Source organism: Strongylocentrotus purpuratus, unplaced genomic scaffold (assembly GCF_000002235.5).
Source record: "Strongylocentrotus purpuratus isolate Spur 01 unplaced genomic scaffold, Spur_5.0 spur5_scaffold_16, whole genome shotgun sequence".
NCBI classification, from domain to species: Eukaryota; Metazoa; Echinodermata; class Echinoidea; order Camarodonta; family Strongylocentrotidae; genus Strongylocentrotus; species Strongylocentrotus purpuratus.
This window is the reverse complement of record NW_022145601.1, coordinates 7,953,910-7,972,065: the sequence shown is the minus strand read 5'-3', so window position 1 is coordinate 7,972,065 and position 18,156 is coordinate 7,953,910. Positions and strand designations below refer to the sequence as shown.

Below are 18,156 nucleotides of genomic sequence, written 5' to 3'. Positions count from 1 at the left end.
GAAAAAATACTAGGTCATGAAAAGTCATTGAATTTGGTTCTCAAATTTATGTGGGAACCCTGAATAAGGTATTACTATTCCAACGCTGCTTAGATTCTGCATCCATACCAAAATGGTACTTATCTGGTCATGGAATGACATTGAATTTGGTTCTCAATTATTGCCCTGTTATTAACTGTGCTGATTCGAGCTCTTCATATTCTTTTGTATTTCAAACATGATACAATGAGATACCTGATAAAGCAAGGTAATTTCTATAGCCCCAATTTTCTTTTTATAACTAGTTTACACTGTACTTTCCAGTACTTAAAGTTGTGTTGATTAACATTAGAAAACAAACACAAGCACGAACAAAACTATGTACAAAGCTTAGTCTTCCAACATGTAAATTGCAATGATATAAAGATAAATGAAATATAATTAATCTAAAGAAATGCAAATAAATATAAGGCTGTAAAGTTGAACAAATTACACAGGAGAAAGTTGAACGAATCATATAATTTATTACTTTGTATGTGCAATACCGGTAAATACCTTTATTATGTCTGAAGCATTTATTCTCTATTTTGTTGCATATTTTCTGAATATCATTCCTATTTTCATATCCAGTTATGTTATGTAATAGCAGACTTGATGTGTAATTTACATTGTGTTTATTTGTGTTATAGATTATATTTTTGAGAACATGTAAATGTTATTAGAAAGCTTAATGTAGTCAAGTTTTAATGATATATAATTTTTTTTCCTCAAAAGGCTCATTCACATATAATGTGGTAAACAGCAGTAAAACAACTTGTTGTGTAGACCAGTTGGTGTACACGCTGGCATAAAATAGGGCGTGCATGAAACCAAAATAGGAGTTGGGTTGTGTACGTGCCGTGCTATGTTATCTTTTCTCCACACTAGATTAAAAGTTTTTTGAGGTTGAATTTATACAATCAAGCTACATAGGAAACTTTTTTATTGGTTCAATGCCATGCACTTATTTTGCATCAGCGGTGTACTGTGACATATGAGAATGAGTCTAAAATAGCAGCAATTTACTTCAATTTTTATAGAGTCTTTTGGGGTATTTTTTAGTAATCAAATACCTTTTATCATTTACAATCAAAAATTTGAACAATCAAGAATATGAACAATCAAGAAAAAACGGTGGTAGAATTTGCAATGAAACATGTGTCCATTTACAGTTTAGCTTCCAATGACTTTCTTCTTGCCAAATTCACTACCGGTACTTACAAAAAGAGAAGAGGAGGGAGAGAGAGAGAGAGAGGGGGGGGGGGGGGGGGGGGGAGAGGCTTTTTTTAATATTTATTAGTGGTCCAATTTATTTCAAACTTTCACATTCTGTTCATCTTATTTTTCTGCTTTCATACACATGAACTTATTACAAGGGTTGGATTGTGGATAATAAGAGTAACAACAATAAATCTTTGTAATTGGCAAGTTACTTGCTTTGCAAATGGAGGACCTTAAATATTTTAATTCACAAGTACAGAGTATGCAGACTTTGCTCATATGTTTTTTGTAATTTGTGAGTCTTCTGTAGTTTAATACACAATTATCATTGCTGTTTTATTCTCTGCATGTGTGTTTATTTCTATTTGTGTTTACCTATTTTAATTTCTGAAATGGTTATCCAGGGTGTATGTATTTTAGGTTATGCAGTGCTATCTTATGTAGGCTTAAATGTATGTATACATCAGACTATATTATGTATTTATATTCCACATACTAAGAAATTTGCTTTATGATTGGTCAAAAGTAAATCATGTGATGAAAGATAGTTCGCCCATCATTGATGGGAGAAAAAAAGTTTGTTACACTGTGTAGATAGTAGTACAATCTACACAGTGCAACATACTTTCTTGTATACATGTACGTGAATACACGTACGGACATACGTATTACTACATGCACTATACGTATCGCACACAGTTTGCTAGCTATTAATTGATGATTTGTTGCTCTAAAATGACGGAAGAAGTGAAATGTTTCCGATAAGGAATAAATACCAAATAATCACCTCTTGGTTTCAGGCAATGGCAAACTATCAAATCGGGTAATTATCAGGCCTGATATATATATAATTTTTTTGAAATTTAGTTTTGTGTTTGTGTAGTTGTACATATCGATTTTAAAAGACAGTTTTGTACCAGTGAAAGTTGTGTACATGGTTTACATGTAGACTCCTCTGTTGGAGTACTTTTTTTTTCCTTCTTTATTTGTATTATCACACGCTACTAAATACTAATTTTAACTTGTCATCATCATCAATACTATCACCATTATCATCAGCATCATCACAAGCATCACGATCCTCAGCAGCAGCATTATTGTATCCTCATTGTTATCATTATCATCTTCATATTTATCACCATTATCATGTTCTCAATCTTCATCATCATCAAAATAATGATCTTTATTCTCCTCCTCCTACTCATTATCATCATCATCACTATCAATATCTGTATCATTAGCATCGTCATCAAAATAATGATCTTTATCCTCCTCCTACTCCTTATCATCATCACCACTATCAATATCTGTATCATTAGCATCGTCATCAACATCATCATCACTTGTATCATCGTCCTCTTTATCATACTCATATTTATTCTCCCCATCCTCATAACCATTATCATTAGCATCAATAGCATAGAATCAAAACAATCATCATCGGCCACCACCACCACTAATAATATCCCACCACACAATTTTTTTCTTTTTTAATTTTATCTTCATTTATTTTAGATTACTGTTATCATCACCATTTCATACTTGAATATACATAAATGTTTCAATAATAATTTTTCAATCATCACCTCACAAGGAAACACATCTTCGTACTTGAATTCATGGCATGTTTTCAGTTTTCTAAATTTCATATTGATGTACCACTCATTAAAAGCATATTGTGCAATTGTTAATGACAATCTTTGATTCACATCTGCCAAAATGTTGATTTTTTTTTTGTATCAACATGCAGGAGGTTCTTAAAACAATAAATTATTTGTAAATTTTCAAAAGCAAATAAGTTCTTTCTTTTTTGTATTTTTGTGAGTGTGCGTGGGTGTGTTCAAGAAATGGGTGACTTCAGCCCCTACTTTCAAAGTCTCCAAAAAAAAATATCGTTATTTCATGATTTAGAATTTACATGGGTAACCTATCACTAAAAACATCTGTTGAAAGTTGAAGAAAAAAAAAGAAGTTAGAAAACATCAGCAGCATCTAAATGACAATGTACATTCACATGTACAGTACAGTGTAAATGTAATTTTAAAACGCACAAAACAGATGTGTATAACCAAAGAGATATCTCCTTGGTATAACAAACATTTGCCCGGTTATTAGTTTAACATTTTGTACAGCATATCAATAATAAAATATTCATAAACTTTGTCAACTTTCAATATCAAATAATACTAATTTTTTTAATAAAGATTCCCGAGATATCCAGTGAAAAAAATTTGTCAACAGGGGCATTGACTGTGCATTTGAAGGGGGAAGGAGGGAAGATGGGCATCCAAAATTCTTCAACAACCAAAACATAATTTGCTATCAAGGGGAAAAGATTCCTCATATTTTTCAAAAGAAAAACATTGTTAGTTTAAACATATTTGTGGCTTACACCCAGTAAATAAGATTGATTGATCGATCTGTAATTGAAAATCAACCAAACAAAAAAAGTTTACCCGGATTTCTAAGGGCTTATGGATAACGAGCGTGAAGAAAATGGAGAATAACATAAAACGTTGCGTTTACGGAACCAAAGTCCGACTCGGGTTCTGTGCATGCCCTATTCATTGCAATCATGTAAGGGTGCGTTTTGAATATACAGTAGTATTACGACATGGAATTACCAACATACAAAACAAATCTTTATGTTGATTTGTTCACTTTAACATATTTCATTTGCTAATTGATCAAGAACTTTGACTATTTGCATGCAAAATAGTTTACATACATGCATATGCATTAATTGACTGATCCTTTTGTGATGATCCTTTCACAATTTGTGGTTTGACTCAATAACTTTTGATCCAGAGCCATAAAAAATATGAAGGACGCATGAGTAGAGAGGGCAATTTTTTTTGCAGACACTGCATCCATTTTTGTTTCATTACAATACGGCATTTTGATGCCTGGAATTGGAGAAAGAAAAATCTTTGAATTGGCGACACGCTGAAAGAGTCAAAATCATTACTTTTCAATAAAAAATATTTTAAAAATTCAACTTTCCAACTACATTCCCACACATGTACATGTATACTGTTTGCAGAGCCATTATGGTTTATTTCAACAATGTGGCCCAAAAAAAGAAAAATATTATTGCTGCCAACTTGAAGAACAATAATGTGATTGATTTAACCTTAAAAATAACCCTGTCCTAAAAGGGAAAAAACAATTGTACATTGTGAGATGTGATGTGGTCTAGCAGTACCATCATTCTCTATCTTCGCTTACAACTGACCCTGATGGACCTCGGTTCAAACCTGGGTCACATCTTTGGGCTGGTGAACAGTTGAAGGTATAGACCAGTTTTGGAAACGCCCCCCTCTCAAAAAATAAAATGGAAGCTCTTATTACCAATCGTGTGAAAGAATATGTTTTGACTAATATGTGATGATAAAAATCTTGCCTGGAAACCGCCTACTAATTGATATATTTGATAAGTTATTACATCTATCCGGACTGGACAGATATCCCGTAGTCCCATATACATCTTTCTGTGTACAGTGCTTGTAACTTTACCAAGACTGGGCCAAATTTCTGATCATTTTGATGATTCCAGTACTTTCTGATTGATTCCACAACGTTTCTTTCACAATGCAATTGCATGACTAGAACTGGTCTATACCTTTAAAGGTCACTACCCAGACATAAATAATCTTATCTGAATAATACATGTCTGAACAAACCCAAGTACACACACATATATGGAGATGATGAATGATTTTAATGATAATGGTCTTCTAAAAGAGCTAGCAGTCGCAATATATAGGAAAAGGTGACACACATGTACAAGCAATGGCCATTAACACAAAGCTGTGCAAATGACTGTATGATCGATCAATGAATTGATGACATAGTCTAGTGATTAATAGCGAAATAGCAGTTAATTACTAAGATCGCTAACACATCTTTGTGTTATTGAGCTAAGGATTGTGCCTACGTTAATGCATGGATTTTGTGATAAAATCTAGAGCTCAATCCTCTTCGTTGTTTCTCACTCTTTGTTTTACAGACGCACATGATCATTAATATTTGAATGGCCACTTGCTCAATTTTGCAACTTTCTTAATCAGACCTTCTAATGGTTAAATGAATTTTCCCATCCAAGTTTTAAAGTTCAAAACTTGACCTTGATGAACTTAATGTTGGTAGACTATTAATTCGTCTTTGATTTGATGTATATCTTATATTTTATAGACAATTTGTATGAACATTTTGAATAATGCGTGTCCACATTCTTTTTTTGCTGAATATATATATATAATCAGAGATAATGCTAAGATAAGTCTGTATTACTGTGTATTATTACTATAATAATAATACATTCAAGAAAATAAAATAGCTAGAAAATGTTGACTTTTCTAATTTTTCTAAATTATCATTGGTTTGTTATTTAGTGCTTGAAAAGGATAATATAGTCAACATGTCTATAAAGGCCACCGATGGGACACAGGAAAACTGGCCACTGCAGACAGGTGGCCTTTCTAGACAGGTTCTACAAGTTTCCTCCCAGAGGGAGACAATATAGGTGACCACCATAAACAAGTGGCCTTTACAAACAGGTGATCACTAAGACAGTTTTGACTATATGTCAATACTATTACTAGTCAAATGGCTTCTTCACATATGAAGCGGGAAACCACATGGCTTTTTTTCTTATCGTGTCCCGGTAAATGAAAGGCAGGTTGGAATAAAAATGAGTAGCTGCTCGCAATAAAGGTTCTACGCGCACTCACCATCTTTGGGATACATAATAAGCCAGTTCACGGTTGCAGTCTGAGCATGAGCAGATAAAGGTCATTGCAGAACAAATTGTGAAATACACGGAGAAGAAATACTGGTTACGTGCTCATGAAAGCTATGTAATCATTATTCATTCATGAACAAGCAGTGCACTCCATGATACACAGGTGGAAGTATTCTTTAAAAAGGGGAAACAAAGGCTATTTATATAGCACCTCCATTGCTGTAGGAGTGATTATTTCAAAATGTACAAAGTGCGACTTCTTCATGTTTTGAAGATCTGTGGATATTCGGGGTCATTGCCGTAATGTGCTAACTGTGAACTGGTCTATTGTGAAGCGTTTCACACTCACATCATTAATGTAGAATGCTGCCTTTCACTTCATCATATGTAAACAAGCCCTTAACAAATTATCCCCAAACTTTCAGACCAAAATACCTTGCGGTTTTTCTCGATATAAGTGAAAATTAAACCACAATTGTGGTATGGAGGTTAAACGCTATGAATTTTCCTGAATAACTTGGAGAACACAATCCGAGCAACGCTCCCCTTCCGGCTAACACAAGCACATATCCTCACGAGACCGTCAGCAAGCATCTGTCAAAACTTTCTTCCTGCGGATACCCAAATGCTCGTCTATGAGATCATATCCGGTTTCCATGGAAGCTCCGCACAACAGTTGAGTTATTACCGCTGCCGATTGCTAAGCCAGTTCCGTCTTTGACAAAACGCAGAGGTGAATCACAATACTTTCAGGCCCTTGCCTATGTTGTACCTGACCAATCGTACTCTGGTTTGCCATTTAAAGACACGGTTCGACTGCTGTGCAATCGCTTGAAATACATGTACGACTTCGGTAAAACATGCACGGGCCTGCAATTGTGTGGTCAAAAATTTTCTCCTTTCACCTATCTGGACTCTGGAGTCGCCATGACAGCATGATGGCCTCGCTACCTCTTGGTTGTGCCTAGACTTGCGGCCGGCCGAGAACTGTCTTTGGACCTGCAAATTGAATGACATGAAGGAAAGATATATCATCAAACATAACAAAAGGCAAAAAGAGAGCGAGAGAGGAGGAGAAGAGGAAGAGAAAGTGGAAAGAGAGGAAGTGAGCAAGAGAGATGGTCATATGATCAGACAGAGAATGCTCCACAGCGGGGAAAAAAATGAAAAAAAAATTATATGAGACATAAAATACAAAGATGCATCATCCACTTGTAGTTTGATTTTGATTTTGATTTGATTTTCTTCTGCATTCATGTAAGTTTACATTGTACAGTAACCGACACAAAAGGAAAAGAAAAAGAGAGAGAAGCAGGAGAAAATAGAGGAAAGAGAGAAAGTGAGTAAGAGAGATGATAAAAAGATCAGAGAGGGGGAGGGCATGAGAGGGGGGAGGAGGAGGAGGAGGAGGAGGAGGAGAAGGAGGAGGAGGAGGAGGAGGAGGAGGAGGAGGAGGAGGAGGAGGAGAGAGAGGGAGAGAGAGAGAGAGGAAGAGAGGAAGGGAGAGAGAGAGACAAAGAGAAAGAGAAATACATACCTAGGAGCCGGTTCAGAAAAGTCAGTTTCGGCTGATCCAAGGATCCTTAATCTGGCTTGCTTGTACTCTTCTTCTCTCTCCGCTAAAGTCTTTTGCTTGGTCTTCAAGAGAAATCAATTTGGAAAAAAGTTGCGTTTCAAATATGAATCCCTATAATTCCTTCCATTGAACCATTTCAAAAAGAATATCATTACCGTATTTGCCGGCGTAAAGACCGCAGTATTTTTGGAAGAGAAAATATCAAAAAGTCGGGGTGCGGCATTTACGACGAAAGAGTGAAAAAAAAAAAAAAATGAAAGTCAAAACCAGCACGAATTTGCACATATGGGACTAGAAACGGTAAAATAACTTTACCACTATGGTGCAGGACATTTCCACACATCTTAACGACAATTTTACCTTGCATTGTTGACATGAAGACGAAAATAAACGTCCTAACACAACATTTGCCGATAGACCTTGATCTAAGTTCGTGCCAATGCATTGCAGAAGTAAAGGAAGGGACCCTTTTAACGGAGCTGCCGCGAACATCCATCTGAAGTCACCATTTTGTTTTTCCATTTTATGCAATTTCGCATTACACCGTACAATGTGGCAGGGGTATATATCGGACACCAAATCTGCCTGTGATCACTTTCTTAGCTAAACTTCCGGTAAATTATAAGAATATTCGTGAATTTGGTATCAGTTTGTAAAAAAAAAAAGTGTTTTCGAGAAAATTATGATTATTTTGTTTTGTCCGTGTGTTTTTTTTTTTTTTTTTTCTTTTTAAATGTCAAAATCGGGGGTGCAGCCTATGCGGCGGTGCGGCCTATGCGACAGTGCAGCCTTATCGCCGGCAAATACGGTAGTAGAATTCATGTAGAGAATTGCGGTAATCTTCCGAAACACTGGACATGTTCTGTTTATGCTCCATTCTGGTTTGGTAAAAAAACAAAGTGTGATTTCAACGGCTAAATGAATATTCACTTCTTCAGAACGGACCATGTCGAAACATTAATTGATTAAATATGTGTATACTCTTCTCCAGCATGGGCCGTATCAAAAATGTAAAAGTTATTCAATGTGTTTATTTTTCCTTCAGAATGGCGTATGAAATTTATTGCATACCGTATTACAAAATGCGTAACGGTAGGTGCCAGATAGAATTTATGAAAATCATCCACCATGAGCTATTGTGTACCCTACAAAAGCCTGAAATATGGCATGACAAATTGAAAGGGCCTGCATTAACGCTTTGCCTGATAATGTGACATGTGCCTTAGGCCAAATTTAAAAAAAAATATTGTTTAACATCCTGCCTTTTTGAAAAATAGGAAGGAGGAGGCCCTTTTTATTTATTTATTTTCTTCAAAATGGCCACTCTGTACATTTTTCCTGACAGTCGGGCTATTTTTCACGATGGCCGCCGGTATTTTTTTTTTTTTTTTTAAATCAGAATTAGATCATTTTAGCAGTATGTTTTTTCATGTTTTAATTCATTCAGTTCAGTTTATTTTATTTTTGCACGGCAAAGAAAAAACATTGCTCCTCTCCACCCAGGTTTTAAATGGTTACCTGGTAGGATGCGAACATCATTGTGGTTGGATTAGCATGTGAACGCCTGTTAAAAAGTGACTAGCTGGAACACTCACCAGGGAATGGAGAAATGTAATTGAATCCAATGACAGGGGTAATAGTAATGATGTGAATGATTTGGCCATATAAAGGTACTATGCCCCATTTACAGGCCAAACAAAATGAAAAGGTTAAATTCAAACGGCCTTGAAAGAAAATACAAATTTAGAAATTCCCTCAAAACAAAAGGGCTTGAAAAAGGCTTTTAGTTGGAAAATAACGACAATCAGTTGTCGAATTGACTTCAGTGATTGCAATCATCTTAGTAATAGTATTTATTTTCAGACCCTTTTACCGAATGGTCATGTGTTTTGTGCTGCACAAAGATTCAGTCAGTTTAATTTGGGCCATTACAAGTAGTGGGTTATTGATGTAGACAAATGCTCATGTACATGTACCTGTTACACTTACAGCTTATTTTATGTACCAGGGTACGTTATTACCAAAGAAAAAAAGATGTCACTCAGTCACTCAATAGTGTCTGACAGTGAAGTCTAGAGGTAAACGGTTTCCTTGCATAATTTGAGTACTAGGACACTGCTAATGTTTAAATTTCAGATAGGACATAAATGACATATTCATAATTCCTGCAAAGTTCTACAGAATTTGATGTTGGCTGCAAAAGGGACATAGTATCTTTAATGGTAATGCGCTTTATAAGTAACAGGTATTATCATTTATCAAAATCGCTATTATCATTACAATGTGGGAGAAAGTCATAAATGAAGTGTCATACCTTGTTGACATCCTTGTTCTCTGTTGCATTCTGGTCTCCTCCAGCCTCTGTTGGTCGCTTGAGGATTCTAAGCTGTGGCTGGTAGGATGTCCTTTGGGTGTCTTCCTGGAGTAGAACCACAGCCGGTGTCGCATCCTTCTTTCTACACCAATATAAAACAACAATAATAATGTTTATGTTCTGGATGTATATGGCACTTGATGCATTGGCGATATCGCTTGGTGCTTTAGACTTTAGATACCCTGGTCATATCAAGATGTTAAAGAAGAAGAAAAAGAAGAAGTAGAAGAAGAAGAAGAAGGAAAAGAAGAAGAAGAAGAAGTAGCAGAAGTAGAAGAAGAAGAAGAAGAAGAAGAAGTAGAAGAAGAAGAAGAAGGAAAAGAAGAAGAAGAAGAAGAAGAAGAAGAAGAAGAATAAGTAGAAGCAGAAGAAAGAGAAAAGAAGGAAAAGAAAAAGAACAAAAATAGGAAGAAGAAGTAGTAGAATAGGAAGAAAAAGATAAGAAAAACAAAATAAGAAGGAGAAAAAGAAGAAGAAAGAAGGAAAAGGAGAAGAACAATGAGAAAAAGATGAAGAGTTAGTGAAGGAGGGGGGAAATGGATTGATAATACTATACTTAGGCTCTTTCTATTTTAACAAAGATTAGATAGGGAAACTCATGACCCACTTTTCCTCTTAATACTCAATATTTAAACTTTTATAGGAACTTACTCTTGAGTAGCCCGATCACGCTGCTTCTGTGCCTCCTTTAATTTCTTTTCGAGAACCTACAATTACAAAAAATGAGAGAAAAAAAGGAAAAATGTAATTTACTAGTCCCATATGCATGCATTACAGCTTCCTCTTCTTATTCAGGTGCAGTACATGCCACCGTCAGGTGTATTGTCGTACTGTTGAGGTGCAGTGCAGATGTGTGGAGTTGTACAATGTCTGAAAAAAGGTACAGTTAATTGAGTGCAAGTAAAAACAACTACCACGTTAGCGGAGTTGGTTTTTTTTGTACCTCTTGCTTAAAGTTGTTAACAGAGGTACAATGAACGGTGTTCTGAGGGAGGGAGTTTCAGAGTCTTATTGCATCCGGGAAAAGGAACTATGATCTTCTTGGAATGCCCTCTGTGCAGGGATGTAGATGGAGTGAGGAAAGTGTGTGGGATGTCTATCAGCGAGCTGGTGATGCGATAGATCATCATCACCTTAGCCTGTGGCAGTGCCCTTCATTCTTGTAATGTTGACTACTTGAGCTGGTTCAGCATGGCTGCTATGCTGCTTGTTCTGCGCTGGTCATTGAAGATGATGCATACATAGCACCGTTGAACCATTTCAAGCTTCTTGATGTTTGCTTGCGTGTGAGGGTCCCATATGATGCTGGCATACTCCATGATTGGTTCTTTAGCCTTTCTACGACATAGTTGGATATTCCTTTGAAGAAACTAGAAAGGCATTGGTGTAATTGGCCTTTTTGGTGACAGTGTTGGTTCCAGCTGAGATTCTTCTGCAACTCAACACCTAGATACTTTGCTGTATTTTTTGTCAGCTAGGGTCCGTCCGTGGATAGAGTAGGATTTGATGAAGGGTTTGCGTTCATTGGTGTCTTGGAGAACCTGCTCCCAGCATTGGAGCTAGTAAAGATCCTCTTGGAAACGTAGGGCATCTTCCTCTGTCTTGATGTTGCTGTATAGCATACAATCATCACCGAATTTGTCGCAACAATTTCGCGCATAGTGGCAATTTTTCATGGGGCTATGCCCCAGCCCCCCCCCCCCCATTCAGTGTTTATTTAGGGTATCTTCCTTCATCTTCCTTCCTTTTGAAAAAAAACCCCTAAGTCCGGTGTGTAAAGTCAATAAGGGCCGTATTTTGGGGTACTACGAGCTACTACAAGGGCGGGTTGCGGGCGGGTTGCAGGCGGGCGCGCGCATGTGTGAAGTTATCTCCTGAATTACAGTAGATAACTTCACAAGTACATAGTGCGCACACCCGCCCGCAACCCACCATCGGTATGCACTTTGTGTCAAGGCTTGACATTATTTTCCCGTATTTGTTACGCCGCAGAATAATTACCTTTTGTACCTGAATTGAGACTATCAGCACTTTCGCTACAGCGCAAAATAAGACCGTACGAAGGTACTTCAACCATGTTGGTTGATCCTAGTTTTTTCTTCATTTATATGCAAAACTGAAGGTATGTTTAATTCCGTGCTATTATTCTTATAAGTGTATGTTATGCTACGATTGTACGTGTATCTTTAATGTTTTTGAGATTTGTAGGACAAATTTGGGCCTCTTTTGAAGTGTGGATAGTGGTAAAAGTCCGTAATGGTATTGACTGTGCTTACGGTACTTGTGAAAGTGATTGATAATTTGTAAAATAATTCTTGGTTATATACTTCAAGGAAGTGTAAGAGATGCTGAAATGTCTCATGATAGTGTATAAGTTATCTGGAGACGTTCATTATTGTTTTTGGTGTCATATTTCATAAATTCGGGATGACACGCGAGACCTATTTTTCTTATGCTATTTTAGGACTTCATTTAATTGTAGTACCTATACGTACAGATTATATAGCGGAGGGATATTTTTCGACGCCATTTTTAGTAAGGCTGTGCACAACAGTGTAATGAGGTACCCGAGTACACTCCCATGCTTACAAGCGAATACTCGAGTATTCGGACGCCATGTTTTTTTTGTTTTTTTTTAAATTTTTTTTAATTTTTTTTAAATTTTTTGATTTTTTGATTTTGATTTTTTTTTGTTTTTTGTTTTTTGCCACCACCATACATACCACTAGTGGTGGCATTAAAGGGATCGTTTAACAATGTTAAATCTGAGATACACGGCCCTACGTGTTATCAGTGTCTTTAATATGGTGTAATATTGAAGCCCTAAAAAAATTGCGCTTCAAAATGGTCAAGAAGTGCCTCAAAAAAGTAAAAATCTTTGAGTGACCGGTTTTACCATACTCGTTTTCCCCAATAGACTGTAGTGTTATGAAAACCGTCAGGCGAACGGTTTTCAAAATTTGTAATTCCAATCATAAATATCTTGATAATCAGACAGGCGATCGGCTTGTAAAAGTCATGGGGTTCCTGACTGACCTAAAGGTTTATAATTATCATTGCATCATGAGCTAAATCCAGAATTTTGTTTCAGAATCTGAGACAAAGTTACCGGATCCCTTTAAGAAAAGAAAATAAGAAAAAGTAACAACAATGATAAAAGGTATGATAAGATTACTGAATATAGAAGCTTGTGTAGGTGCTATCTTATATACATATTTATGTATGGTGTGTATGTGATATAACAAATAATCTGCACGTACTGTTAAGAAACACTAACAAAGCCCATGAATGTTTTGCTTACGATATTATTTTACGATACTATCTTAAAAGATAGATAAATATAAAACGAAATAAATATATATTTTTTTTAAATCCAAAATTGAGAGATATAACACGTGCCGTAAAGTATTTTGGCGACAATAGTCAAATCACTGACTAATCGCCAATAACTCAAAACACAACAACAACAACTGGAGCAGTATCCCAGTTCTGTCGCCGAAAACGCATGCAATTTTACTTTGAGTTGCAGTTGAAGGCGCCGATTTAATAATAATAATAACAGTGAACAATGCTGTTTTAAAAACCAAAGATGGCAGAATAATCCATTTTCCTCCAAGTCCAAGCAGAAATCCAGACATTTGGTCCCAGTTTCTGAGTGGTGAGTTTGACAGTGCTTGAGTTGGGAAACATTTTTACCGACGGCACCATGCCAGCGGCCGCCGCTCACCCAGGCACGGGTAAGCGTCGGCCTGGACATTTTTTTTTTTTTTTTTTTTTTTTTTTTTTTTTTTAATTAATTTTTTTAATTTTTTTTTTTTTTTTTTTTTTGCGGCCGAATATTCGGGTACGAGAAATCGTACCCGAGTAGTTGTCAACCATGCGGGTACTCGAGCATTCGACTACCCTTCACAGCCTTAATTTTTAGTGATTCGACTTACGGTTAGTTTTGTTTATGTCGCCCTAGGTAAAATCGCGTTATTCGTTTTAATACTTGAAAAGGAGTTTTTTTGTAATGTGATTTATAGTAAAGAAGACAATATTTTTTAGAGTATAGAAGTGAAATGAATAATTATTTGATAAGAGTTTGAATGTGAATCTTTACTTCTAGTTGCTTTACGCTATAGTCTTAAACTTAAATACACCCTTGAAGGTCATGTATTTACTCTAGTTTGCATACAAATAATGTAATCTAAGGAAAAGGGAACAATTTGGGTATTTTGAATCAATAGTCATTCTTTGTTTATCTTTGTTTCTTTACAGGATTCACACGATTGTTGAATGTGCTTTACAGCGCCACAACTATTAAAGGGAAGCTAATTCAAGTTCACGCCTCCTGTGTGGTTATTATTACAACGTGGAAGTTTAGACACGGTCTTATAACACTTTGTATTGTGCAGCGGTTTGCCGTGAAACCTGTGAAAAAGTGTATACTAATATCGTTTTCCCGAAAAATAATCCAAAAATAACAAGAAAACTGACACGAAACAGGTAATCAACATAACAACTTTTAACTCATGATCTTTATTTGGACATTTAATGAATATTTACTTCATTTTGGGTATGTTTTGGTAGGGTATCTCCAGGCCAGAGTTACGGGTCAAATTTTTGATAGGTTTCTGAGCAAGCGCCCATATCAACTTTTATCCGAAAAATACTCCAAAAATAACAAGAAAATTGACACGAAACAGGTAGGGTAGAGTGCCCAGTATTCGGTCAGTTAAGGGGAAATCACTAATATTTTGAATTCTTACCTCTTTTATTTTACAATCTACCCATCAAAAGAAAAGAAAATTATTCCTCTAAAAGGATTTTATAGTCACTTAAAATAAAGAATGATAAGAAAAATATTTCCGAAAGAAGACAGAGCATTTTTCTGCCCAGAATTCGGTCGCGCCGATTAAAATTCGGTCACGCGATTTGTGCGTGGTATCTCTGTTGCCAAGGAGCGAAGCGTATTTGCGCACTATGTTCACACAATCGCGCGAAAAAGCACTGATTGTCAATGCGTTGACCGAATACTGGACGAGTGATACCGCATGGCAAGGGTATCGTATAAATACCTCTTGCACATCGGCAAGTGCGTCATTTGCAAATTCGCTGCGATGGAGCAAACACGGAAGTGATTCTCTTCACACACATACTAAATTCATTGCGATAGCACACGTAGTTGTTTCGCAATAGACTTCTACATATGGCTATGCATGTTAGCGCATGTGCTAAGAGAACGCGGAAGTGCAGAAAGTTGTGGAACACTGACCAATTTCGAGCTAAGTTGGAGATCTTTCCGGGGCCCTATATCTGATTTAATTTTCAAAGTTAAGAAAGTTATTCAGCTGCCTGATTTGTGCAAGTTTCGCGGCTCATTAATTATTTTTTAAATTGTTACAGCTGTTGAAACGGCTGTCTGACCGAATACTGGGTATGGACCGAATACTGGGCGCGCTACTCTAATTAACATCACAACTTTTATTTAACTCATGATCTTTATTTGGACATTTAATGAATATTTACTTCATTTTGGGTATGTTTTAGTAGGGTATGTTTTAGTAGGGTATCTCCACGCCGGAGTTACGGGTCAAATTTTGGATAGGTTTCTGAACAAGCGCAAGGTAAGGTTAGGTTTTTTTAAAAAGACGCGGCCTGCGCCTGGTCATGGCATGAGCGGCTAGCGGCAGGCCGGGCCTAAGTACTGTTATATACCTCATACATAGATTGTCATTCACTGATTGGTCAAGACTATATCACATGTCAAGGAGCATTTCGATCTATCAAGTATCATTACGTCAGAGGGGTTGATAGCTACTATCAAACCCTGGGATAGGACCCCTAACCCCTCCCGCGACTTAGTTGCGCACACACATTTTTTGAGTTGCTAGGCTACCGCAATCGCGCGGTTACGCGCAGCGCGTAGGAATTCAATACTCTTGCCTTGGACTTGATGTTGGATTTTTCTTATTTGGGTTAGTAAATTCCTCTTGATCTCGTTTCCTGTTTTTAGAGCTAGATCTAGACCTACAGCTAGACCTAATCATGAATCAATAAAAAGGATGAGGTATATAAAACAAATATGGACTGCTCTGTAATCGGATGATGGTGGGAACTACCACTCCCTCGGTGGTGTTCACACCGGCCCTTCTATCACCCCCTCGGCTTCGCCTCGGTGGTGATAGAAGGGCCGGTGTAAACAGCACCTTGGGAGTGATATTTCCCACCATCATCCTCATGAGCAGTCAATATTTGTATACTGCATAGCTGCATGCATAATCTGAGTGATATTTAGATATTTATGCAGCTGCAGCTCATGAGCTGCAGTCATGCCATGCTTAAACTGTTAGATCTAGTAAAACTCAGTAAAAAAAATCGAATTGAATTTTGTCAACTTACTCCACTGTCTGCCATATCTTCCCAGCTGTCCCATACTTCTTCCGATTCATCCATTTTCGCAAAAACAATGCCTTTTCTTCAATTTTCAAAAAAGGAAAGAAAGTCTACGCGACAACGTAGGTAGTCAATAAATAGTCTTGACTCAGAGTAGTTGTCTGGGCTAATTTTCTTAATCTTCTTCACCGCATGTAATTATATAATTTTCCAACTACAACTTCATTCTAGATCTATTTCACTTTTATGTAGATTCTAGGCTATATGCTGTTATAACTAAAAGTTATATAACATGGTTTTATTTACTCTACTATTTTATATATTCCGTGAAACAGATGTTAGCCTATTATTCAAAACAGCAGGAGTTGAGACTAGAAATGTCCGCCTCTCTGTTTCCGGCTTCCCCATCCCCCCCCCCCCCCCCCTCCTTCTTCTCCTTCATTTACGGTACCGTACCCTGCCCGGTTTCCGCCCGATGGGCAGTTTTTCTCAGATAACTTCTCTGAAAATGAATTATACAGGCGCTAATGTATACCAATTTGTTGCCGAAATTCTAGCAAATCTAGCTATGCCATTCTTACGCCCGAAATCATAAGCGATTGTCCGTAGCGCGCCGTCTGCGTGAGGCATTTCCTTGCCTAATTCCGCCTAGACCCGCCCTTATTCCGCCCGATGGTGGGCGTGCATCAAAAGTATAGAAAAAAAACTGATGATAGAAATGATATTAAGTACAAGAAGAAAAAGAAGAAGGAGAAGAAGGAAGAAGAGGAAAATAATGATGAATTTGTAGAATTTCTATAACGTACGAAAACATAAGTATATACAACATGAACAAGTATGAACCGACAGAAGAATAAAAATTTCAATCATATAACATGTCATTCACTTCTCTTCTCTGACTGTCAAGTATTAGGTATTCCTTTAATTTCCTCTTAAAATGATCATAGTTTCCTATTTCTTTTACACCATTGGGAAGGGAATTCCAATGTTTTATGGCATTGTAATTAAACGAATTTCCAATACTACCTATACTCTTTCACTGAGGTAAGTTAAAGTTGAATCGTCTATTTCTTGTATTATAATCATGTACGTCAGTAACAAGATCGAAGTTGGGTCGAATATAATGATTCGACCTAGTATGATATATTTTATGCACATGATGCAATACGAGTTGTTTTGATCTTTGGTCGACTTCAAGAAAACCAGCTTTAGAAAGTTCGCTGTAGCCAACATGAGTTCTTGGACCAGAACAGTTGGTACACGTTAGGCCAAATCAAATTGCTTACCAGTAGAATTCGATCTACATGTTATTTTGATAATTGATATTTCTTTCTTTATTTCTTCCCTTGCCTCTGTAGGCCTAATGCAAGTGTACTGTTATTTATCAGTTTCTGATCTGGAAAAACAATTTTTTACTGCCTTTGGAAAATCCTGCGACTTGTCTATGATGTTTTAATAATGTGTTCAGTCAAATCTTCAGTGTTCTATCGCTAATCGGGAGAGGGGAAGAAAAAAAAATCCACAATAACAACATTTTGTCAAAAAAAAACTACCACTATTAAAGTAAACACTTTGGAAAGAGAGTAATGGCACTTCATTTTTTAATTTTTTTTTTAAACTGCAAATTATTCTCGACATCTCTCAAATCTTGATTAAAAAATAAATTAGCGTATATTTTTAGGATATTGGTTGGAAAAGCATAGCATTTTCGTCATAGGAATTATCATCATCGCCGACATCGTCTTAATCATCATCATTACAATTTTAGGGTAGGCCTATGTGACGCAAATGGGGTTTCCTGTTTGATTATTTGTTCAAGACTTCAAGTTGTTGTGTTTTTTGTTT

At 36.6% G+C, this 18,156-nt stretch overlaps 1 protein-coding gene across 1 annotated transcript; it reads right to left on the bottom strand.

Moving 5' to 3' along the window:
* Window positions 1-4,939: 4,939 nt before the first annotated feature.
* Window positions 4,940-16,466, bottom strand: LOC115924483 (SUZ domain-containing protein 1-like). Its single transcript, XM_030986687.1, has 5 exons — window positions 16,318-16,466; window positions 10,585-10,640; window positions 9,874-10,015; window positions 7,521-7,621; window positions 4,940-6,982 (listed from the first exon to the last, which is right to left on the bottom strand). The coding sequence occupies exons 1-5, from the start codon at window positions 16,369-16,371 to the stop codon at window positions 6,931-6,933; spliced, it is 405 nt and encodes a 134-aa protein (XP_030842547.1). The 5' UTR covers window positions 16,372-16,466; the 3' UTR covers window positions 4,940-6,930.
* Between the last annotated feature and the right edge of the window lie 1,690 nt (window positions 16,467-18,156).

Excerpts from the sequence above, each read along its gene's own strand:
- LOC115924483 (XM_030986687.1), bottom strand. The coding sequence starts at position 16,371 with ATGGATGAATCGGAAGAAGTATGGGACAGCTGGGAAGATATGGCAGAC. Across the intron at positions 7,622-9,873 it reads AGAACAAGGATGTCAACAAG|ACCAAGCAAAAGACTTTAGC; the intron begins GTATGACACTTC and ends TTTCTCTTGAAG. Across the intron at positions 6,983-7,520 it reads TTTTCTGAACCGGCTCCTAG|GTCCAAAGACAGTTCTCGGC; the intron begins GTATGTATTTCT and ends TTCAATTTGCAG.